This window comes from Oncorhynchus kisutch, linkage group LG8 (genome assembly GCF_002021735.2).
Source record: "Oncorhynchus kisutch isolate 150728-3 linkage group LG8, Okis_V2, whole genome shotgun sequence".
In the NCBI taxonomy this organism is placed as follows: Eukaryota; Metazoa; Chordata; class Actinopteri; order Salmoniformes; family Salmonidae; genus Oncorhynchus; species Oncorhynchus kisutch.
The window spans coordinates 11,056,704-11,081,826 of NC_034181.2; the positions used below are offsets into that span (position 1 = coordinate 11,056,704).

The 25,123-nt window shown below is 46.0% G+C and overlaps 2 protein-coding genes across 2 annotated transcripts in view; one reads left to right on the forward strand and one right to left on the reverse strand.

Annotated features, from left to right (window-relative positions):
• LOC109894957 (E3 ubiquitin-protein ligase znrf3) overlaps positions 1-18,961 on the reverse strand; it is a 54,221-nt gene extending 35,260 nt beyond the window's left edge. The window contains exons 1-2 of the mRNA XM_031829495.1: positions 18,940-18,961; positions 18,269-18,606 (exon numbers count right to left, since the gene is read on the reverse strand). Of these exons, the coding sequence (XP_031685355.1) occupies positions 18,269-18,606; positions 18,940-18,961 (360 nt within the window). The remainder of the gene's footprint in view (positions 1-18,268; positions 18,607-18,939) is intronic.
• Positions 18,962-22,838: 3,877 nt separating this feature from the next.
• On the forward strand, positions 22,839-24,734 carry LOC116374785 (extensin-like). The gene has a single exon (XM_031829496.1). The coding sequence runs from the start codon at positions 22,839-22,841 to the stop codon at positions 24,732-24,734; it is 1,896 nt and encodes a 631-aa protein (XP_031685356.1).
• The last annotated feature ends 389 nt before the right edge of the window (positions 24,735-25,123 follow it).

Consider the following 25,123-nt stretch of genomic DNA (forward strand, 5'->3'; position numbering starts at 1 on the left):
CATTAGTGATACAGAGAGACCAACAGCCATTAGTGACACAGAGAACAACACCCATTAGTGATACAGAGAACAACAGCCATTAGAGACACAGAGAACAGCCAATAGAGACACAGAGAACAACAGCCATTAGAGACACAGAGAGAACAATAGCCATTAGTGATACAGAGAACAACAACCATTAGAGACACAGAGAATAACAACCATTAGAGACACAGAGAGTAACAACCATTAGAGAAACAGAGAGAACAACAGCCATTAGTGATACAGAGAACAACAGCCATTAGAGACAGAGAGAGAACAACAGCCATTAGAGACACAGAGAGACCAACAGCCATTAGAGACACAGAGAGAACAACAGCCATTAGAGACACAGAGAGAACAACAGCCATTAGAGACACAGAGAGAACAACAGCCAATAGAGACACAGAGAACAACAGCCATTAGAAACAGAGAGGACAACATCCAATTAGCGACAGAGAGAGAACAACGGCCATTAGAGACACAGAGAGAACAACAGCCATTAGAGACACAGAGAACAACAGCCATTAGAGACACAGAGAGAACAACAGCCATTACAGAGACAGAGAGAGTAACAGCAATTAGTGACACAGAGAGTAGCAGCCATCAGAAACACAGAGAACAACAGCCATAAAATATACACAGAGAGTAACAACCATCAGAGACACAGAGAGTAACAGCCAATAGAGACACAAAGAAAACGACAGCCATTAGATACACACAGAGAACAACAGCCATTAGATACACACAGAGAACAACAGCCATTACACAGAGAACAACAGCCATTAGAGACACAGAGAACAACAGCCATTAGAGACACAGAGAACAACAGCCATTAGAGACACAGAGAGTAACAACCATTAGAGACACAGAGAGTAACAACCATTATAGACACAGAGAGTAACAACCATTAGAGACACAGAGAGTAACAACCATTAGAGACACAGAGAGTAACAACCATTAGAGAGACACAGAGAGTAACAGCCAATAGAGACACAAAGAAAACGACAGCCATTAGATACACACAGAGAACAACAGCCATTAGAGACACAGAGAACAACAGCCATTAGAGACACAGAGAACAACAGCCACAGAGAGAACAACCATTCGACTCTTAGTCTAAGTTTTGGGCTCAAAGATATTTTCCATCAATTAGTCTTTTGAGTAATCACCTCAGATATTTTCACATTCAATCTTTTTCAGATCTGATTGGTCAATAGCCCAATTAGTGAAAATAAGATCAGAATTGGGCTGCCTGTCTAAACGCAGCCAGAGAGAAGAACAACCATTAGAGACACACAGAGACCAGTAGTTTGAACATAATTTACCAGTCCAAAGTTTGGACACACCTCATTCAAGGGCTTTTCTTTATGTTTGACTATTTTCTTCAATGTAGCATGAAAGTAAAGATAGTATGAAATAACACACATGCAACATGTAGTAACCAAAAAAAGTGTAAAAATGTACTATTCTTCAAAGTAGCCACCCTTTGACTTATTGACAGCTTTGCACACTCTTGGCATTCTCTCAACCAACTTCACCTGGAATGCTTTTCCAACAGTCTTGAAGGAGTTCCCACATATGCTGAGCACTTGTTGGCTGCTTATCCTTCACTCTGCGGTCCAACTCATCCCTAACCATCTCAATTGGGTAGAGGTTGGGTGATTGTGGAGACCAGGTCATCTGATGCAGCACTCCATCACTCTCCTTCTTGGTCAAATAGCCGTTACACAGCCTGGAGGTGTGTTGGGTCATTGTCCTGTTGAAAAACAACAGGACAATGTCACCAGCAAAGCACCCCCACACAAACCAGATGGGATGACGTATTGCTGCAGAATGCTGTTTTAGCCATGCTGGTTAAGTGTGCCTTAATTCTAAATAAATCGCAGACAATATCACTATCAAAGCACCCCCACACCTCCTCCTCCATGCTTCACGGTGGGAACCACACATATGCAGAGATCATCCGTTCACTAACTTTGCATTTTACAAAGATATGGCGGTTGGAACCAAAAATCTCAAATAAGTACTCATCAGACCAAAAGACAGATGTCAACTGGACCTTGTAGTCATAGCAGATAATATTCTAATCTTTGGTGACTTTAATATTCACATGGAAAAGTCCACAGACCCACTCCAAAAGGCTTTCGGAGCCATCATCGACTCAGTGGGTTTTGTCCAACATGTCTCTGGACCCACTCACTGTCACAGTCATACGCTGGACCTAGTTTTGTCCCATGGAATAAATGTGGTGGATCTTAATGTTTTTCCTCATAATCCTGGACTATCGGACCACCATTTTATTACGTTTGCAATTGCAACAAATAATCTGCTTAGACCCCAACCAAGGAACATCAAAAGTCATGCTATAAATTCACAGACAACACAAAGATTCCTTGATGCCCTTCCAGACTCCCTCTGCCTACCCAAGGACGCCAGAGGACAAAAATCAGTTAACCACCTAACTGAGGATCTCAATCTAACCTTGCGCAATACCCTAGATGCAGTTGCACCCCTAAAAACTAAAAAAATGTCTCATAAGAAACTAGCTCCCTGGTACACAGAAAATACCCGAGCTCTGAAGCAAGCTTCCAGAAAATTGGAACGGAAATGACGCCACACCAAACTGGAAGTCTTCCGACTAGCTTGGAAGGACGGCACCGTGCAGTACCGTAGAGCCCTTACTGCTGCTCGATCATCCTATTTTTCTAACTTAATTGAGGAAAATAAGAACAATCCGAAATTCCTTTTTAATACTGTCGCAAAGCTAACTAAAAAGCAGCATTCCCCAAGAGAGGATGACTTTCACTTTAGCAGTGATAAATTCATGAACTTCTTTGAGGAAAAGATTATGATTATTAGAAAGCAAATTACGGACTCCTCTTTAAACCTGCGTATTCCTCCAAACCTCAGTTGTCCTGAGTCTGCACAACTCTGCCAGGACCTAGGATCAAGGGAGACGCTCAAGTGTTTTAGTACTATATCTCTTGACACAATGATGAAAATAATCATGGCCTCTAAACCTTCAAGCTGCATACTGGACCCTATTCCAACTAAACTACTGAAAGAGCCGCTTCCTGTGCTTGGCCCTCCTATGTTGAACATAATAAACGGCTCTCTATCCACTGGATGTGTACCAAACTCACTAAAAGTGGCAGTAATAAAGCCTCTCTTGAAAAAGCCAAACCTTGACCCAGAAAATATAAAAAACTATCGGCCTATATCGAATCTTCCATTCCTCTCAAAAATTTTAGAGAAGGCTGTTGCGCAGCAACTCACTGCCTTCCTGAAGACAAACAATGTATACGAAATGCTTCAGTCTGGTTTTAGACCCCATCATAGCACTGAGACGGCACTTGTGAAGGTGGTAAATGACATTTTAATGGCATCGGACCGAGGCTCTGCATCTGTCCTCGTGCTCCTAGACCTTAGTGCTGCTTTTGATACCATCGATCACCACATTCTTTTGGAGAGATTGGAAACCCAAATTGGTCTACACGGACATGTTCTGGCCTGGTTTAGATCTTATCTGTCGGAAAGATATCAGTTTGTCTCTGTGAATGGTTTGTCCTCTGACAAATCAACTGTAAATTTCGGTGTTCCTCAAGGTTCCGTTTTAGGACCACTATTGTTTTCACTATATATTTTACCTCTTGGGGATGTTATTCGAAAACATAATGTAAACTTTCACTGCTGTGCGGATGACACACAGCTGTACATTTCAATGAAACATGGTGAAGCCCCAAAATTGCCCTCGCTAGAAGCATGTGTTTCAGACATAAGGAAGTGGATGGCTGCAAACTTTCTACTATTAAACTCGGACAAAACAGAGATGCTTGTTCTAGGTCCCAAGAAACAAAGAGATCTTCTGTTGAATCTGACAATTAATCTTAATGGTTGTACAGTCGTCTCAAATAAAACTGTGAAGGACCTCGGCGTTACTCTGGACCCTGATCTCTCTTTTGAAGAACATATCAAGACCATTTCGAGGACAGCTTTTTTCCATCTACGTAACATTGCAAAAATCAGAAACTTTCTGTCCAAAAATGTGGCAGAAAAATTAATCCATGCTTTTGTCACTTCTAGGTTAGACTACTGCAATGCTCTATTTTCCGGCTACCCGGATAAAGCACTAAATAAACTTCAGTTAGTGCTAAATACGGCTGCTAGAATCCTGACTAGAACCAAAAAATTTGATCATATTACTCCAGTGCTAGCCTCTCTACACTGGCTTCCTGTCAAAGCAAGGGCTGATTTCAAGGTTTTACTGCTAACCTACAAAGCATTACATGGGCTTGCTCCTACCTATCTCTCTGATTTGGTCCTGCCGTACATACCTACACGTACGCTACGGTCACAAGACGCAGGCCTCCTAATTGTCCCTAGAATTTCTAAGCAAACAGCTGGAGGCAGGGCTTTTATGGAACGGTCTGCCTACCCATGTCAGAGACGCAAACTCGGTCTCAACCTTTAAGTCTTTACTGAAGACTCATCTCTTCAGTGGGTCATATGATTGAGTGTAGTCTGGCCCAGGAGTGGGAAGGTGAACGGAAAGGCTCTGGAGCAACGAACCGCCCTTGCTGTCTCTGCCTGGCCGGTTCCCCTCTTTCCACTGGGATTCTCTGCCTCTAACCCTATTACAGGGGCTGAGTCACTGGCTTGCTGGGGCTCTCTCATGCCGTCCCTGGAGGGGGTGCGTCACCTGAGTGGGTTGATTCACTGTTGTGGTCATCCTGTCTGGGTTGGCGCCCCCCCCCTTGGGTTGTGCCGTGGCGGAGATCTTTGTGGGCTATACTCAGCCTTGTCTCAGGATGGTAAGTTGGTGGTTGAAGATATCCCTCTAGTGGTGTGGGGGCTGTGCTTTGGCAAAGTGGGTGGGGTTATATCCTTCCTGTTTGACCCTGTCCGGGGGTGTCCTCGGATGGGGCCACAGTGTCTCCTGACCCCTCCTGTCTCAGCCTCCAGTATTTATGCTGCAGTAGTTTATGTGTCGGGGGGCTGGGGTCAGTTTGTTATATCTGGAGTACTTCTCCTGTCCTATTCGGTGTCCTGTGTGAATCTAAGTGTGCGTTCTCTAATTCTCTCCTTCTCTCTTTCTTTCTCTCTCTCGGAGGACCTGAGCCCTAGGACCATGCCCCAGGACTACCTGACATGATGACTCCTTGCTGTCCCCAGTCCACCTGGCCATGCTGCTGCTCCAGTTTCAACTTCCACCTGACTGTGCTGCTGCTCTAGTTTCAACTGTTCTGCCTTATTATTATTCGACCATGCTGGTCATTTATGAACATTTGAACATCTTGGCCATGTTCTGTTATAATCTCCACCCGGCACAGCCAGAAGAGGACTGGCCACCCCACATAGCCTGGTTCCTCTCTAGGTTTCTTCCTAGGTATTGGCCTTTCTAGGGAGTTTTTCCTAGCCACCGTGCTTCTACACCTGCATTGCTTGCTGTTTGGGGTTTTAGGCTGGGTTTCTGTACAGCACTTTGAGATATCAGCTGATGTACGAAGGGCTATATAAATAAATTTGATTTGATTTGATTTGAACTGGTGTCCATTGCTCGTGTTTCTTGGACCAAGCAAGTCTCTTCTTCTTATCGGTGTCCTTTAGTGGTGGTTTATTTGCAGCAATTCGACCATGAAGGCCTGATTCACACAGTCTCCTCTGAACAGTTGATGTTGAGATGTGTCTTTTACTTGAACTCTGTGAAGAATTTATTTGGGTCGCAATTTCTGAGGCTGGTAACTCTAATGAACTTATCCTCTGCAGCAGAGGAAACTCTGTGTCTTCCTTTCCTGTGAGAGCCAGTTTCATCATAGCGCTTGATGGTTTTTGCGACTGCACTTTAAGACACTTTCAAAGTTCTTGAAATTTTCCAGATTGACTGACCTTCATGTCTTAAAGTAATGATGGAGTGTCATTTCTCTTTGCTTATTTGAGCTGTTCTTGCTATGATATTGACTTTTACCAAATAGGGCTATCTTCTGTATACCACCCCTACCTTGAAACAACACAAGTGATTGGCTCATACGCATTAAGAAGGAAGGAAATTCTACAAATTCACTTTTAACAAGGCACACCTGTTAATTGAAATGCATTCCAGGTGACTACCTCATGAAGCTGGTTGAGAGAATGCCAAAAGTGTACAAAGCTGTCATCAAGGCAAATGGTGGGTATTTGAAGAATCTCAAATATAAAATATATTTTGATTTGTTGAACACTTGTTTGTTTACTACATGATTCCATATGTGCTATTTCATAGTTTTGATGTCTTCACTATTATTCTACAATGTATCCCCAAAACCTCATTCTCACTCCCAGCCACCAGAGGGGGTTGTGTGACTTTGAATGGCCTTAATCCAGCAGACAGCTAGGCCCAGCAGCAGAGAGAGGAGAGACATAGAGAGAGAGAGAGAGACAGAGAGACATAGAGAGAGACATAGAGAGAGAGAGGGATAGAGGGAGAGAGAGAGAGAGAAAGAGAGAGAGAGAGAGAGAGAGAGAGAGGGAGATTGAGAGATAGAGAGAGAGAGGAACAGAGAAAGAGAGGAACAGAGAAAGAGAGGGAGAGAGGGAGAGAGAGGGTTATGGAGATAGAGACAGAGAGAGGGATCGAGACAGTCGGCCCCCAGTCCATGGAGAGGTCAACAACTCAATGATAACATTGGAAGGATGAGCACAAGTGGTCTGTCCCTCAACTCTCTTTATACATGATGTCACTAGATAAAGACCTGTGTCTCAAACGACAGCCCTTTCCCTATGAAGTGCTCTACTTTTCATCAGGGCCCATAGGGTCAAAAGTAGAAATATAAAGGCAATAGGGGACCATTGAGACCACCCTTAAAGCTACATCTGATTCATATTACACCGAACAGTATGGCAGTGTTTTACTCTATATAGACTACACACCACATATACATTCAAATGATTTCACATGATGACAAGTACCATTACATTTGGTGGCAGACATTTATGAAAGCTGCATTTCAATGTCAGTGGTCGTTATTCCAATACCAACTAGCAGAAAGATCCTCAGAGATCCTTCAACATGATGAGTCGTGTAACTGCTACAGACGTAGTCTTTGGATGGTGTTTCTGTTTGAGGCAAGAGAATAAGACAAACGTTGGAATCAGCAGAACCCAGAATATCTCTTCACTCAATCCAAAATGGCTTCCCCAACCGACCGTTCCAAATCCATTCTGTCTGAGTATGGTTGATTCATGGTGCCCTGTTTAGCAGCGTTTTGAAGTCTCAACTAAAAGAGCAGTCAGGATCACATCCTGGTATTATCTTGGAGCCCTGTTGGCTCTGTGCCAGATAACATCCAATCAGCCAGCTAGGGGAGGGACATCAGATCAACGTGACAGAGCACAGGGCTGTGGCTCTGATGTCCAGTGGCTGAAAAGTGTCTGAGCTGAGCTTGTGTCTACAGGCACTTTAGAGCGAGAGAGAGAAAGAAAGAGAGAGAGAGACAGAGAGAGAGAGAGAGAGAGAGAGAGAGAGAGAGACAGAGAGAGAGAGAGAGACAGAGAGAGAGAGAGAGAGAGAGAGAGAGAGAGACAGAGAGAGAGAGAGAGAGAGAGAGAGAGAGAGACAGAGAGAGAGAGAGAGACAGAGAGAGAGAGAGAGAGAGAGAGAGAGAGAGAGAGACAGAGAGAGAGAGAGAGAGAGAGAGAGAGGAGGGAGAAAGAGAGAGAGGAGGGAGAAAGAGAGAGAGAGAGACAGAGAGAGAGAGAGAGAGAGGAGGGGGGGAGAAAGAGAGAGAGACAGAGAGAGAGAGATAGAGAGAAAGAGAGAGAGAGAAAGAGAGAGAGAGAGAGAGAGGTCCTTTCAAAACAAGTAATGCTACATTCAGAGGTAGTATTTAGAAATGTGTGGTAGAACAGAGCAATGTGTGGTAGCATTGAACAATGTGTGGTAGCATTGAACAATGTGTGGTAGAACAGAGCAATGTGTGGTAGCATTGAACAATGTGTGGTAGCATTGAACAATGTGTGGTAGCATTGAACAATGTGTGGTAGAACAGAGTAATGTGTGGTAGCATTGAACAATGTGTGGTAGAATTGAACAATGTGTGGTAGCATTGAACAATGTGTGGTAGCATTGAACAATGTGTGGTAGAATTGAACAATGTGTGGTAGCATTGAACAATGTGTGGTAGCATTGAACAATGTGTGGTAGCATTGAACAATGTGTGGTAGAATTGAACAATGTGTGGTAGCATTGAACAATGTGTGGGAGAACAGATCAATGTGTGGTAGAGCAGATCAATGTGTGGTAGCATTGAACAATGTGTGGTAGCATTGCACAATGAGAGGTAGAACAGAGCAATGTGTGGTAGCATTGAACAATGTGTGGTAGCATTGAACAATGTGTGGTAGCATTGAACAATGTGTGGTAGAACAGAGCAATGTGTGGTAGCATTGAACAATGTGTGGTAGAACAGAGCAATGTGTGGTATCATTGAACAATGTGTGGTAGCATTGGACAATGTGTGGGAGCATTGAACAATGTGTGGTAGCATTGAACAATGTGTGGTAGAACAGAGCAATGTGTGATAGCATTGAACAATGTGTGGTAGCATTGAACAATGTGTGGTAGCATTGAACAATGTGTGGTAGAACAGAGCAATGTGTGGTAGCATTGAACAATGTGTGGTAGCATTGAACAATGTGTGGTAGCATTGAACAATGTGTGGTAGAACAGAGCAATGTGTGGTAGCATTGAACAATGTGTGGTAGAACAGAGCAATGTGTGGTAGAGCAGAGCAATGTGTGGTAGCATTGGACAATGTGTGGTAGCATTGAACAATGTGTGGTAGCATTGAACAATGTGTGGTAGAACAGAGCAATGTGTGGTAGAACAGAGCAATGTGTGGTAGCATTGGACAATGTGTGGTAGCATTGAACAATGTGTGGTAGCATTGAACAATGTGTGGTAGCATTGAACAATGTGTGGTAGAACAGAGCAATGTGTGGTAGAACAGAGCAATGTGTGGTAGAACAGAGCAATGTGTGGTAGAACAGAGCAATGTGTGGTAGAACAGAGCAATGTGTGGTAGAACAGAGCAATGTGTGGTAGAACAGAGCAATGTGTGGTAGAACAGAGCAATGTGTGGGAGCATTGAACAATGTGTGGTAGCATTGAACAATGTGTGGTAGCATTGAACAATGTGTGGTAGAACAGAGCAATGTGTGGTATAACAGAGCAATGTGTGGTAGAACAGAGCAATGTGTGGTAGAACAGAGCAATGTGTGGTAGAACAGAGCAATGTGTGGTAGAACAGAGCAATGTGTGGTAGCATTGAACAATGTGTGGTAGCATTGAACAATGTGTGGTAGAACAGAGCAATGTGGTAGAACAGAGCAATGTGTGGTAGAACAGAGCAATGTGTGGTAGAACAGAGCAATGTGTGGTAGAACAGAGCAATGTGTGGTAGAACAGAGCAATGTGTGGTAGAACAGAGCAATGTGTGGTAGAACAGAGCAATGTGTGGTAGAACAGAGCAATGTGTGGTAGAACAGAGCAAAGTGTGGTAGCATTGAACAATGTGTGGTAGAACAGAGCAATGTGTGGTAGAACAGAGCAATGTGTGGTAGAACAGAGCAATGTGTGGGAGCATTGAACAATGTGTGGTAGAACAGAGCAATGTGTGGTAGAACAGAGCAATGTGTGGTAGAACAGAGCAAAGTGTGGTAGCATTGAACAATGTGTGGTAGAACAGAGCAATGTGTGGTAGAACAGAGCAATGTGTGGTAGAACAGAGCAATGTGTGGTAGAACAGAGCAATGTGTGGTAGAACAGAGCAATGTGTGGTAGAACAGAGCAATGTGTGGTAGAACAGAGCAATGTGTGGTAGAACAGAGCAATGTGTGGTAGAACAGAGCAATGTGTGGTAGAACAGAACAATGTGTGGTAGAACAGAGCAATGTGTGGTAGAACAGAGCAATGTGTGGTAGAACAGAGCAATGTGTGGTAGAACAGAGCAATGTGTGGTAGAACAGAGCAATGTGTGGTAGAACAGAGCAATGTGTGGTAGCATTGAACAATGTGTGGTAGAACAGAGCAATGTGTGGTAGAACAGAGCAATGTGTGGTAGAACAGAACAATGTGTGGTAGAACAGAACAATGTGTGGTAGAACAGAACAATGTGTGGTAGAACAGAGCAATGTGTGGTAGAACAGAACAATGTGTGGTAGAACAGAGCAATGTGTGGTAGAACAGAGCAATGTGTGGTAGAACAGAGCAATGTGTGGTAGAACAGAGCAATGTGTGGTAGAACAGAGCAATGTGTGGTAGAACAGAGCAATGTGTGGTAGAACAGAGCAATGTGTGGTAGAACAGAGCAATGTGTGGTAGAACAGAGCAATGTGTGGTAGAACAGAGCAATGTGTGGTAGAACAGAGCAATGTGTGGTAGAACAGAGTAATGTGTGGTAGCATTGAACAATGTGTGGTAGAACAGAGCAAAGTGTGGTAGCATTGAACAATGTGTGGTAGAACAGAGCAATGTGTGGTAGAACAGAGCAATGTGTGGGAGCATTGAACAATGTGTGGTAGAACAGAGCAATGCGTGGTAGAACAGAGCAATGTGTGGTAGAACAGAGCAAAGTGTGGTAGCATTGAACAATGTGTGGTAGAACAGAGCAATGTGTGGTAGAACAGAGCAATGTGTGGTAGAACAGAGCAATGTGTGGTAGAACAGAGCAATGTGTGGTAGAACAGAGCAATGTGTGGTAGAACAGAGCAATGTGTGGTAGAACAGAGCAATGTGTGGTAGAACAGAGTAATGTGTGGTAGCATTGAACAATGTGTGGTAGAACAGAGCAATGTGTGGTAGCATTGAACAATGTGTGGTAGTATTGAACAATGTGTGGTAGAACAGAGTAATGTGTGGTAGCATTGAACAATGTGTGGTAGCATTGAGCTACACTCCAAAAGGAAAAAGGAAGAGAATTTGAGAAGTCTTTAAAATTAGTATTTGGACACGTCGTTTACCCTCTAGGTCTACCCGTGTGTGTGTGTGTGTGTGTGTGTGTGTGTGTGTGTGTGTGTGTGTGTGTGTGTGTGTGTGTGTGTGTGTGTGTGTGTGTGTGTGTGTGTGTGTGTGTGTGTGTGTGTGTGTGTGTGTGAGAGAGATAGATAGAGAGAGAGAAATCCTGGGCTATGCAGTGTGATTATATTGTGTCCTGTATTTAAGCTGAATATAGACATGAATGTGCATATACAGTCCAGGGCAGAAGGGCGTGGCTGGCGGCTACAGATTGGGTCTCTACACTTATACTGTCCGTACGATTGATGTTATATCCCAAAGATGAGAGCTTTCAGAAACCAACGTGGAAGACAACGGGGAACCCTTAGTTGGGACTTGTGTTCCCTAGAACCAGGATGGATCTCACAATCCAATTCAATTCAAGAGGCTTTATTGTCATGGGAAACATATGTCAACATTGCCAAAGCAAGTGAGGTAGATAATATACAAAAGTTAAATAAACAGTAAAAATGAACAGTAAACATTACACATACAGACGTTCCAAAAGAATAAAGACATTACAAATGTCATATTATGTTTATATACAGTCTCTCTCTCTCCCTCCCTCCTCTCTCTCTCCCTCCTCCTCTCTCTCTCCCTCCCTCCTCTCTCTCTCCCTCCCTCCCCCTCTCTCTCTCTCCCTCCCCCTCTCTCTCTCCCTCCCTCCTCTCTCTCTCCCTCCCCCTCTCTCTCTCTCCCTCCCTCCTCTCTCTCTCCCTCCCTCCTCTCTCTCCCCCTCTCTCTCTCTCCCTCTCTCTCTCTCCCTCTCTCTCCCCCTCTCTCTCCCTCTCGCTCCCCCTCTCTCTCCCTCTCTCTCTCTCTCCCTCTCTCTCTCTCTCTCCCTCTCTCCCTCTCTCTCTCCCTCTCTCTCCCTCTCTCCATCTCCCTCCCTGGAATGCTGCTTCATATGCAATATACACAGCCAAAGGAATTTATTCTAATGGAGTTCAATTCAACTCCTTGGATTGTCCTTTCTTTTGGTAAACAGTCTTGTCTAATTTACTTTATAAAATCCAACACTTTTCAGTTTCCAACTGCGGTTAAACTTCTAAATTCTCTTTCTGTTCTCACACAATTTCCCTCTCACACAGTTTTATCTCTCACACAGGTTTATCTCTCCATTGCCGTGCTCTGGCTGTAGCCCATTTAATTCAGCCGCTTTGATGTTAGCTATTAGCATTAATAATTAATAGTTCTTGGTAAGACGTTTAAGAAGAAAGAGATCCCTGCTAAATAATCTCAATTTGGGCAGGCGCTACAGTGTAGGGACTTGCCTGCCTGACAACAACAAAAATGTACCTACAGGCAAGCTCAGCTCCTTCTCAGCTCCCTCTACAGGCAAGCTCAGCTCCCTCTACAGGCAAGCTTAGCTCCCTCTCAGCTCCCTCTACAGGCGAGCTCAGCTCCCTCTCAGCTCCCACTACAGGCAAGCTCAGCTCCCTCAGCTCCCTCTACAGGCAAGCTCAGCTCCCTCTCAGCTCCCACTACAGGCAAGCTCAGCTCCCTCAGCTCCCTCTACAGGCAAGCTCAGCTCCCTCTCAGCTCCCACTACAGGCAAGCTCAGCTCCCTCAGCTCCCTCTACAGGCAAGCTTACCTCCCTCTCAGCTCCCTCTACAAGCAAGCTCAGCTCCCTCTCAGCTCCCACTACAGGCAAGCTCAGCTCCCTCTCTTTAAGTTGAGAGGAAGGATAAAGGATGGAGTCATTTACATCTTCTACAAACTAATTTGTCTCAGTGGAACAGAAGTGTGGTATTGTCCCTTTGAAGAGAGACAAGCATCACAATACTCCAGAACTCCATAAATCTTGACACAATATAATATATAGGCTACAATCTACTCTTTCTCACTATGTTCATGGGTTTCTATGGAGAATAAAGAATAATAGATAGTAATAGTTATGCTACTAGATAATAATGCTACTAGATAATAATGCTACTAGATAATAGTGCTACTAGATAGTAATGCTACTAGATAGTAATGCTACTAGATAGTAGTGGTGCAAAGGATCACAAAAGTCACGGTTCGGATCGGATCGGATCACAGTTTTGAGTCACGGATCGGATCACAGTTTTGAGTCACGGATCGGATCACAGTTTTGAGTCACGGATTGGATCACAGTTTGAGCCGCGGTTCGGATCGGATCACAGTTTTGAGTCACGGATTGGATCGGATCACAGTTTTGAGTCACGGATTGGATCGGATCACAGTTTTGAGTCACGGATCGGATCACAGTTTTGAGTCACGGATTGGATCGGATCAGTTTTGAGTCACGGATTGGATCGGATCAGTTTTGAGTCACAGATTGGATCGGATCGGTTTTGAGTCACGTATTGGATCGGATCAGTTTTGAGTCACGGATCGGATCACAGTTTTGAGTCACGGATCGGATCATTTTTCAGATCAGCGACAAAAAAAAGGGAGACAAATACAACTTCGCTTTCCATTATTACTTAAAGCAAGGAACTGTTGAAATAAAATCTTTAAATAAAATATTCAATACTCAATTGTTAAATTAAAGTTTAATATGAGGCATGATTCCTGCTTCCTTTGAACAATAGTGAATGAATAAATAGCCTGTGTCCACGTCATCAAAAAAAAGTTAAGAAAGAAAGCAAAGCAGACCTGAGCTTATAACTTATAACTTATAACTTATAACTTAACTATTTAACTAACTATTTATCAGTCTGATGGCTTAGTGATAGAAGCTGTTCAGGGTCCTGATAACTATTGGTTAACTATTTAACTAACAATTTATCAGACTGATGGCTTAGTGATAGAAGCTGTTCAGGGTCCTGGTAACTATTGGTTAACTATTTAACTAACTATTTATCAGTCTGATGGCTTAGTGATAGAAGCTGTTCAGGGTCCTGGTAACTATTGGTTAACTATTTAACTAACTACTTATCAGTCTGATGGCTTAGTGATAGAAGCTGTTCAGGGTCCTGATAACTATTGGTTAACTGTTTAACTAACTATTTATCAGTCTGATGGCTTAGTGATAGAAGCTGTTCAGGGTCCTGGTAACTATTGGTTAACTATTTAACTAACTATTTATCAGTCTGATGGCTTAGTGATAGAAGCTGTTCAGGGTCCTGATAACTATTGGTTAACTGTTTAACTAACTATTTATCAGTCTGATGGCTTAGTGATAGAAGCTGTTCAGGGTCCTGATAACTATTGGTTAACTGTTTAACTAACTATTTATCAGTCTGATGGCTTAGTGATAGAAGCTGTTCAGGGTCCTGATAACTATTGGTTAACTATTTAACTAACTATTTATCAGTCTGATGGCTTTGTGATAGAAGCTGTTCAGGGTCCTGGTAACTATTGGTTAACTATTTAACTAACTATTTATCAGTCTGATGGCTTAGTGCTAGAAGCTGTTCAGGGTCCTGATAACTATTGGTTAACTATTTAACTAACTATTTATCAGACTGATGGCTTAGTGATAGAAGCTGTTCAGGGTCCTGGTAACTATTGGTTAACTATTTAACTAACTATTTATCAGTCTGATGGCTTAGTGATAGAAGCTGTTCAGGGTCCTGTTGGTTCTAGACTTGGTGTATCGGTACAGCTTTCCATGCTGTAGCAGAGAGAACAGTCTATGTCTATGACTGGAGTCTTTGACAATTTGTAGGACCTTCCCCTGACACCGCCTGGTGTAGAGGTCCTGGAAGACCAGAGAGAACAGTCTATGACTTCGGTGGCTGGAGTCTGACAACTTTTAGGGCCTTCCTCTGACACCGCCTGGAATAGAAAAGGGTGCCATTTGGGACACAGGCCTTGTGTAAACCAGAATAATGGAAAAATAATAGTGCAGTTATTAAATGTAAATATGGGCACAAGATCACTTCAACCACTCTGGGAGCCACGGCGACAGCCATTTATTTCCCTGTCCCAGACGCGAGGTACAGTATGCTGAGGGTCTTAGCAGAACAGATGTACTTCTAACATGTATCCTTCCTTTCTCTCTTCTTTGAAGTAGTCACTGATCTAAGATGAATGTTGAATTAATGACATCGTTTTCACCTATTCTTTTTAGTCAGATCGCTGATTACTTCAGGTAGCTACAGTATGAACGAGTTTGATGAGGGGAGATTCCCCCGATCAGTGTATTCCTGAAAGGGAGAGAGAGAGAAAGAGAGAGTGAGAGCGAGACCCAGAGAGAGAGAGACCCAGAGAGAGAGTGCTACGCTAACTGCTAGCAGGGTCTTTCTCTCTCCCATTAAATGCTACCATAGATAAGATATTTATAACTAACCCTAAATGTATTGATACATTTTTAACCTTCATTTAACTAGGCAAATCAGTTGAGAACTAATTCTTATTTACAATGAAGGCCTACCAAAAGGCAAAGGGCCTCCTGCAGGGTCAGGGGTTGAGATTAAACAAAAACAAATATAAAGAAATAACATATAAATACAGGCCAAAACACACATCACGACAAGAGAGACAACTCAACACTACATAAAGAGAGACCTAAGACAACAACATACCAAGGCAGCAACACATGACAACACAGCACGGTAGCAACACAACCTGACAACATGGTAGCAACACAACATGGTAGCAGAACAAAACATGGTACAAACATTATTGGGCAAAGACAACAATACATCACAAAGGGCAAGAAGACAACAATACATCACACAAAGCAGACGCAACTGTCAGTAAGAGTGTCCATGTGTCCATGAGTCTTTGAATGAAGAGATTGAGATAAAACTGTCCAGTTTGAGTTTGTTGCAGCTCGTTCCAGTCGCTAGATACTGTAGTTCATCTGTATCATTTACAGTGGGAAGCATAGAAGATTAATGGGCAGAACAAGCAAGGTGGGCAAAGCCAAGCACGAGCTAACGAGATCCTTTTGGCGAGTTGTAGCATGTATGGTGCTAGGTGCTTTGCTAACTGCTGACGCTAGATGCTAGCACAAGGTGCTAAAGCTAGGTGCTTTGCTAACTGCTAATGCGAGATGCTAGCACAAGGTGCTAAAGCTAGGTGCTTTGCTAACTGCTAATGCGAGATGCTAGCACAAGGTGCTAAAGCTAGGTGCTTTGCTAACTGCTAATGCGAGATGCTAGCACAAGGTGCTAAAGCTAGGTGGTTTGCTAACTGCTGATGCTAGATGCTACCAAAAGGTGCTAAGCTAGCTGCTCCACTCTCCCTCCCCTACCTCTCTCCCATTCATCTCCAAATTCCTCTCCTTCTCCCCTACTCTCCCATTCCTCTCAATCTCTCTCCCAAACCTATTTCCCTTTGACATTCCCTTTCTCATTTTCCCCCTCTTTCCCTATCTCTCGCTCTTTCACACTGCTTACCCATACCTCTCTTCCCCCCTCTCTTCTTCTACTTCTCTTGGTCCCCCTTCTCCCTGCTCTTCCTTTGTCTCTGCTACAGCTCACAATGCAGGGTGGCCAGCGTTGCAAAACCAAAAAGATGCAATTAAGTTGCGCTGTGAGTGTGCGTGTGACTTGGCAAACAGCACCACGCCCATTAAGGCAAAATTTTCCTTCCGTTTGTCTTAAAATATAGGGCCTAATCAAACACCAATCAGCCACACACTCCTGTGCCTTGTGTGTGTGTGTGTGTGTGCGTGTTCTACCCTGTAGAGCCCAAACGGACAGGAATGGACCGCTAATTAAATGTCCTCCACTTCTCCTCCTCTTGCTCCCCCTAAATTTGTTTTCTTACCGGTTTGCTTTTCCTTTGTGATCTGCAGGAAATTAAACAACCCTTACTGTTGATGGTGGGTCGAACTCAGGAATGCTACTGCTAAAGTACCAAATCTGATCCTCTTTGGAACTGGATAGAGAAGTACTAACTAGTACTACAGGAAATACTGGATAGGGAAGTACTAACAAGTACTATAGGAAATACTGGATAGAGAAGTACTAATAGGTACTATAGGAAATACTGGATAGGGAAGTACTAACAAGTACTACAGGAAATACTGGATAGAGAAGTACTAACTAGTACTACAGGAAATACTGGATAGAGAAGTACTAACTAGTACTACAGGAACTACTGGATTGAGAATTACTAACAAGTACTACAGGAAATACTGGATAGGGAAGTACTAACAAGTACTACAGGAAATACTTGGTATAGAAGTACTAATAGGTACTATAGGAAATACTGGATAGAGAAGTACTAATAGGTACTATAGGAAATACTGGATAGGGAAGTACTAACAAGTACTACAGGAAATGCTTGGTATAGAAGTACAAATAGGTACTATAGGAAATACTGGATAGAGAAGTACTAATAGGTACTATAGGAAATACTGGATAGGGAAGTACTAACTAGTACTACAGGAAATTCTGGATAGAGAAGTACTAACAAGTACTACAGGAACTACTGGATTGAGAATTACTAACAAGTACTACAGGAAATACTGGATAGGGAAGTACTAACTAGTACTACAGGAAATACTTGGTATAGAAGTACTAATAGGTACTATAGGAAATACTGGAGAAGTACTAATAGGTACTATAGGAAATACTGGATAGAGAAGTACTAACAAGTACTACAGGAAATACTAAAGAAAACCCCTTGGGGAATAGATACATATATCTCCCAGGCCGTTATGAGAGAATCATTGCTTCAACACCTGCATTGCTTGCTGTTTGGGGTTTTAGGCTGGGTTTCTGTACAGCACTTTGTGACATATGCTGATGTAAAAAGGGCTTTATAAATACATTTCATTGATTGATTGATTGATGGAATTAATATGAATAAATTGTCTTCCTCAGGTCCCTGGAGATGCCTCTGCAGTGTATTTATTAGTGGTGTTCATTTCCTTCCATGTGTGGCTGACAACACTAAAGAAGGAGCTACATGATTAACTGCTGGGACAATAACAACTGCTTGTACATCTAAAACATTTTTTAATCTAAAACATTTTTTAGAAACTTGTTTTCTTAGAGACTCTTACTTCCTCTGTCAGTACAAACCATATCTAGAGAGAAGAGATAGTGGGAACTGAGCTAGTTATTAGGGCTGTGACAGAAACTGAAGAACCGTGTCACTGATGGTTATGGACAAAGACCATCATGAAAATAAGATAACCGCCAAGACCGTTTAAATAGGCCTACATCAATTTAAGGATAGTTTTTTCTCATTTAGATAAACTTGACCATAACTTGACAATAAGTGATTGTTTTGCTAACTTAGTCTGTCGATTAAACTTTCTCCTCCTACTATCTCCTCCTCTTACCAACTGTCCTTTGATGCTCCAGCAGCTGATTGGCTAGATGTGGGGGTGTAGAGTGATGCTCCAGCAGCTGATTGGCTAGATGTGGGGGTGTAGAGTGATGCTCCAGCAGCTGATTGGCTAGTTGTGGGGGTGTAGAGTGATGCTCCAGCAGCTGATTGGCTAGATGTAGGGGTGTAGAGTGATGCTCCAGCAGCTGATTGGCTAGATGTGGGGGTGTAGAGTGATGCTCCAGCAGCTGATTGGCTAGATGTGGGGGTGTAGAGTGATGCTCCAGCAGCTGATTGGCTAGATGTGGGGGTGTAGAGTGATTCTCCAGCAGCTGATTGGCTACAGCGCTATAGCCTATGGCACAATCTTTGATGTTTGGACATTATTTTACATAATGCACGTATTCATTGCTTCCTAGTAAATACATAAATCTGTCTTCTTTTAAAAATGGTTGAATGTGTCTTCGTATTTGTTAATTATTCAACAGCAGTCAACAAGGTTGTTCTGGCTCTGAGGCTGATAATGCACTAATGTTGTGTCAAATGGACAATACACCAATCCTCTCCAATCTGGCATGGAATAATTTGATAAAGAATATTTTCTTAATTTATAGACTAATCAACGCTGATCAGGCCCGGGTCCTGGTCTGTGGCGGTCATGAAATGTTCACGGCAAATGGACAGTTACTTAACATGAACACATTTAGCATCTCCAAGCTTCCACACATATCCTACAAGCCACTGACGCAGACCTTTGGAACATCTACATTTTAAAAAGTCTAATAAATCCATGTAATATAGCCTACACCTTCACAATAAATCCATGTAATATAGCCTACACCTTCACAATAAATCCATGTAATATAGTCTACACCTTCACAATAAATCCATGTAATATAGCCTACACCTTCACAATAAATCCATGTAATATAGCCTATTGAGTACCAGGCAGTTAGCAAGTTTGGTAGACTACTAATGAACATCAGCAGCATCAGAGCTGGGAGAAGCCTAATTACCGTGACTAAATGGCCACGTGGAATTTGACTTCCGTCATGACTCGTGACCGCCGGTGTGGCGGTAATATGGTCACGTGACAGCCCTAGTCCTAGCTGATAAGCTGCCCTAGGCGAGACAAAACAACGCCCTCCTATCCCTGCTCCCAGGTAATATGGTCACGTGACAGCCCTAGTCCTAGCTGATAAGCTGCCCTAGGCGAGACAAAACAACGCCCTCCTATCCCTGCTCCCAGGTAATATGGTCACGTGACAGCCCTAGTCCAGCTGATAAGCTGCCCTAGGCGAGACAAAACAACGGCCTCCTATCCCTGCTCCCAGGTAATATGGTCACGTGACAGCCCTAGTCCGAGCTGATAAGCTGCCCTAGGCGAGACAAAACAATGCCCTCCTATCCCTGCTCCCAGGTAATATGGTCACGTGACAGCCCTAGTCCTAGCTGATAAGCTGCCCTAGGCGAGACAAATCAACGCCCTCCTATCCCTGCTCCCAGGTAATATGGTCACGTGACAGCCCTAGTCCTAGCTGATAAGCTGCCCTAGGCGAGACAAATCAACGCCCTCCTATCCCTGCTCCCAGGTAATATGGTCACGTGACAGCCCTAGTCCTAGCTGATAAGCTGCCCTAGGCGAGACAAATCAACGCCCTCCTATCCCTGCTCCCAGGTAATATGGTCACGTGACAGCCCTAGTCCTAGCTGATAAGCTGCCCTAGGCGAGACAAATCAACGCCCTCCTATCCCTGCTCCCAGGTAATATGGTCACGTGACAGCCCTAGTCCTAGCTGATAAGCTGCCCTAGGCGAGACAAAACAACGCCCTCCTATCCCTGCTCCCAGGTAATATGGTCACGTGACAGCCCTAGTCCTAGCTGGTAAGCTGCCCTAGGCGAGACAAATCAACGCCCTCCTATCCCTGCTCCCAGGTAATATGGTCAGGTGACAGCCCTAGTCCTAGCTGATAAGCTGCCCTAGGCGAGACAAAACAACGCCCTCCTATCCCTGCTCCCAGGTAATATGGTCACGTGACAGCCCTAGTCCTAGCTGATAAGCTGCCCTAGGCGAGACAAATCAACGCCCTCCTATCCCTGCTCCCAGGTAATATGGTCACGTGACAGCCCTAGTCCTAGCTGATAAGCTGCCCTAGGCGAGACAAAACAACGCCCTCCTATCCCTGCTCCCAGGTAATATTTATTTACAACATTCCCACCCTTAGGTATGTGTTATTCCATAGTTTTGATGTCTTCACTATTATCCTACAATGTAGAAAATAGTCAAAATAATATATAATATAATATATAATATAATATATAATATAATATATAATATAATATATAATATAATATATAAATATAATATATAATATAATATATAAATATAATATATAATATAATATATAAATATAATAATATAATAAATAATATAATAATAATAAATATTTTGACTGGTACTATATATATATATACACATTTTTTTATTTTTAACTTAACCTTTATTTAACTAGGTAAGTCAGTTAAGAACAAATTCTTATTTTCGATGACGGCCTAGGAACAGTGGGTTAACTGCCTGTTCAGGGGCAGAATGACAGATTTGTACCTTGTCAGCTCGGGGATTTGAACTTGCAACCTCTATGTGTGTGTGTGTGTGTGTGTGTGTGTGTGTATGTGGCTGGCAGAGACAGGCCCCTGGAAGCAATGGCCCCAAATCAGGCTCAGGTGTGTTGGGCCGGGCCGGGCCCCTGAGCAGCTCAGGCTCAATGACACCAGGGCCGTCACACACAGAGCAACCCAGCATGGAAGGGACTCTCACAGAGAGCAACAAACACACACAGGCGTAGCACGGTGGAGACCCAGAGAGAGAGAAGAGAAAACACAGGTTTTTTTCTTTTTTCTTTTCTCACCCCTCTTCTTCTCTCGCTCCCTCTCTTCTTCTCTCGCTCCCTCTCTTCTTCTCTCGCTCCCTCTCTTCTTTCGCTCCCTGTCTTCTTCTCTTTTACTTTCCCTCTCTTCTTCTCTCGCTCCCTCTCTTCTTTCGCTCCCTCTCTTCTTCTCTTTTACTTTCCCTCTCTTCTTCTCTCGCTCCCTCTTTTCTTCTCTCGCTCCCTCTCTTCTTCTCTCGCTCCCTCTCTTCTTCTTCTCTCGCTCCCTCTCTTCTTCTTCTCTCGCTCCCTCTCTGATTCTCTCGCTCCCTCTCTGATTCCCTCGCTCCCTCTCTGATTCCCTCGCTCTCTCTCTGATTCCCTCGCTCCCTCTCTGATTTTCTCGCTCCCTCTCTTCTTCTCTCGCTGCCTCTCTTTTGTCTCAAGTCCTTGGGGCTCCTTTATGCTCTCTTTAAATAGGGGCCCAACCAGGTCATTTTGTCTCTCCATTCAGCAGCGGGTCATTCCACCCAGGGACAGCTCACTTTGAGACCCATCCCACCATGAGCTTCCCTGTAACCATGGCAACACGCTCAGTGGGATCCCGGGGCCCTGAAACTGTGATTTGGTGTAGGACAACCAAGGCAGCGAGGGCCCAGAGAGGAGGAACGGAGAGGAGAGAGGCCCAGTGTAGAGAGAAGGGCCCAGTGTAGAGAGAAGGTCTGACTGTGAGAGAGAGGAGAGAGTCCCAGTGTAGAGAGAAGGCCTGAATGAGAGAGAGAGAGAGAGAGAGAGAGAGAGAGAGAGAGAGCGAGAGAGAGAGAGAGAGGCCCAGTGTAGAGAGAAGGCCTGACTGAGAGAGAGAGGAGAGAGGCCCAGTGTAGAGAGAAGGCCTAACTGAGAGAGAGAGAGAGAGAGAGAGAGAGAGAGAGAGAGAGAGAGAGAGAGAGAGAGGCGAGAGGCCCAGTGTAGAGAGAAGGCCTGACTGTGAGAGAGAGGAGAGAGAGAGAGGCCCAGTGTAGAGAGAAGGCCTGACTTTGAGAGACAGAGAGAGAAAGAGAGGCCCAGTGTAGAGAAAAGGCCTGACTGTGAGAGACAGAGAGAGAAAGAGAGGCCCAGTGTAGAGAAAAGGCCTGACTGTGAGAGAGGAGAGAGAGAGGCCCAGTGTATAGAGAAGGCCTGCCTGTGAGAGAAGAGAGAGAGAGAGAGAGAGAGAGAGGCCCAGTGTAGAGAGAAGGCCAGACTGTGAGAGAGAGAGGCCCAGTGTAGAAAAAAGGCCTGACTGTGAGAGAGAGAGAGAGAGAGAGAGAGAGAGAGAGAGAGAGAGAGAGAGAGAGAGAGAGAGAGAGAGAGGCCCAGTTTAGAGAGTTTAGAGAGAAGGCCTGACTGTGAGAGAGAGAGAGAGAGAGAGAGAGAGAGAGAGAGAGGCCCCGTGTAGAGAGAAGGTCTGACTATGAGAGAGAGAGAGAGGCCCAGTGTAGAGAGAAGGCCTGACTGTGAGAGAGCGAGAGAGAGAGAGGCCCAGTGTAGAGAGAAGGCCTGACTGTGTGAGAGAGAGAGAGAGAGAGAGAGAGGAGAGAGGCCCAGTGTAGAGAGAAGGCCTGACTGTGAGAGAGAGAGAGAGAGAGAGAGAGAGAGAGAGAGAGAGAGAGAGAGAGAGAGAGACCCTACCAGGAAGAGAAGCCAAGATAATATCAGCAAGTTGAGGCGTACACACACATGAAAGGAGAACCTAAGCGGCAGGCCTCACTCACGGTGGCAGGCAGCTCCACGCATCACAGGGTTTCTCTCCTCCCTCCTCCACCATCCTCCACCGCCCACTCAACCTACCCCTCCTCCCGCCTGTTCAACCTACCCCTCCTCCCGCCTGCCCGCTCAAACTACCCCTCCTCCCGCCCGCCCTCTCAACCTACCCACCTCCCGCCTGCTCAACTACCCCTACCTCCCGCCCACCCGCTCACCTACCCCTCCTCCCGCTCAACCTACCCCTCCCACCCGCCCGCTCAACCTACCCCTCCTCCCGCCCGCTCGCTCAACCTACCTCTCCTCCCGCCCGCTCAATCCTACCCTCCTCCCACCCGCCCGCTCAACTTACCCCTCCTCCCGCCCGCTCAACCTACCCCTCCTCCCGCTCGCTCAACCTACCCCTCCTCCCGCCCGCTCAACCTACCCCTCCTCCCATCCGCCCGCACAACTTACCCCTCCTCCCGCCCGTTCAACCTACCCCTCCTCCCGCTCGCACAACCTACCCTCCTCCGGCCCACTCAACCTACCCCTCCTCCCATCCGCCCGCTCCACCCGCCCGCTCAACCTACCCCTCATCCCGCCCGCTCAACCTACCCCTCCTCCCGCCCCACACCTACCCCTTCTCCCGCCCACCCGCTCAACCTACCCTCTCCCATCCGCCCCGCCTCAACTACCCCACCTCCCTCCCGCGCCGCCTCAAACCTACCCCCTCCTCCCACCCGCCCGCTCAACCTACCTCCTCCTCCCACCACCCGCCCGCTCAACCTACCCTCCTCCCGCCCGTTCAACCTACCCCTCCCCCCTCCCGCCCGCTCAACCTACCACTCCTCCCGCCCGCCTCAACCTACCCCACCTCCCGCCCCGCTCAACCTACCCCTCCTCCCCGCCCGCTCGCTCAACCTACCTCTCCTCCGCCCGCCCGCTCAACCTACCCCTCCTCCACCCGCCCGCTCACTTACCCCTCCTCCGCGCCCGCTCAACTTACCCCTCCTCCGCTCGCTCCAACCTACCCTCCTCCCGCCCGCTCAACCTACCCCTCCTCCACCCGCCCTGCTCAACCTACCCCTCCTCCCACCCGCCCGCTCAAACGATGACCCCTCCTCCGCCCGCCCGCTCAACTACCCCTACTCCCTCCCTCCCGCCCGCTCAAACCTACCCCTCCTCCCGCCTGCCTCAAACTACCCCTCCTCCCGCCCGCTCAACCTACCCCTCCTCCCACCCGCCTGCTCAACCTACCCCTCCTCTCACCCGCCCGCTCAACCTACCCCTCCTCCCGCCCGCCCGCTCAACCTACCCCCACCTCCCTCCCGCCCGCTCAACCTACCCCTCCTCCCACCCGCCCGCTCAACCTACCCCACCTCCCGCCCGCTAAACCTACCCCTCCTCCCGCCCGCCCGCTCAACCTACCCCTCCTCCCGCCCGCTCAACCTACCCCTCCTCCCGCCCGCTCAAACTACCCCTCCTCCCGCCCGCTCAACCTACCCCTCCTCCCGCCCGCCTGCTCAACCTACCCCTCCTCCCGCCCGCCCGCTCAACCTACCCCTCCTCCCGCCCGCCCGCCTCAACCTACCCCACCTCCCTCCCGCCCGCTCAACCTACCCCTCCTCCCGCCCGCTCAACCTACCCCACCTCCCGCCCGCTCAACCTACCCCTCCTCCCGCCCGCTCAACCTACCCCTCCTCCCGCCCGCTCAACCTACCCCTCCTCCCGCCTACTCAACCTACCCCTCCTCCCGCCCGCCCGCTCAAACTACCCCTCCTCCCGCCCGCCCTCTCAAACTACCCCTCCTCTCGCCAGCTCAACCTACCTACCCAACTGTATTTGGACATTTTCATCAGCCAGTATTGTTCTCCACATAATAAATCCTAAATAAAGTGTACAAAACAACAGAGAGGCTACATAACAGTTCAGCCAGAATGGACCTAACAAAACACCACAGTCGCTGTTTAACACCTTTCTCTGTGTAGCAGAAGGACCACGCTGGCATGGCCTGAAACAGACAGACCTTTCCCAGGTCAGGGTGTCCAGAGTTTACACAACTGCCTAGACAGTTGGTGTGTGTGGCCAGCAGACTTACACTCATCTGTCTGTTGACATCTTTCCCTTTCTTGCAGGTCTCTCCGCCCCCTTCCCTCTCTCTGCCCCATCCCTCTCTCTCTCTCTCCCTCACTCTCTCTGCCCCATCCCTCTCTCTCTCACTCTCTCTGCCCCATCCATCTCTCTCACTCTCACTCTCTCAATTCAATTCAATTCAATTC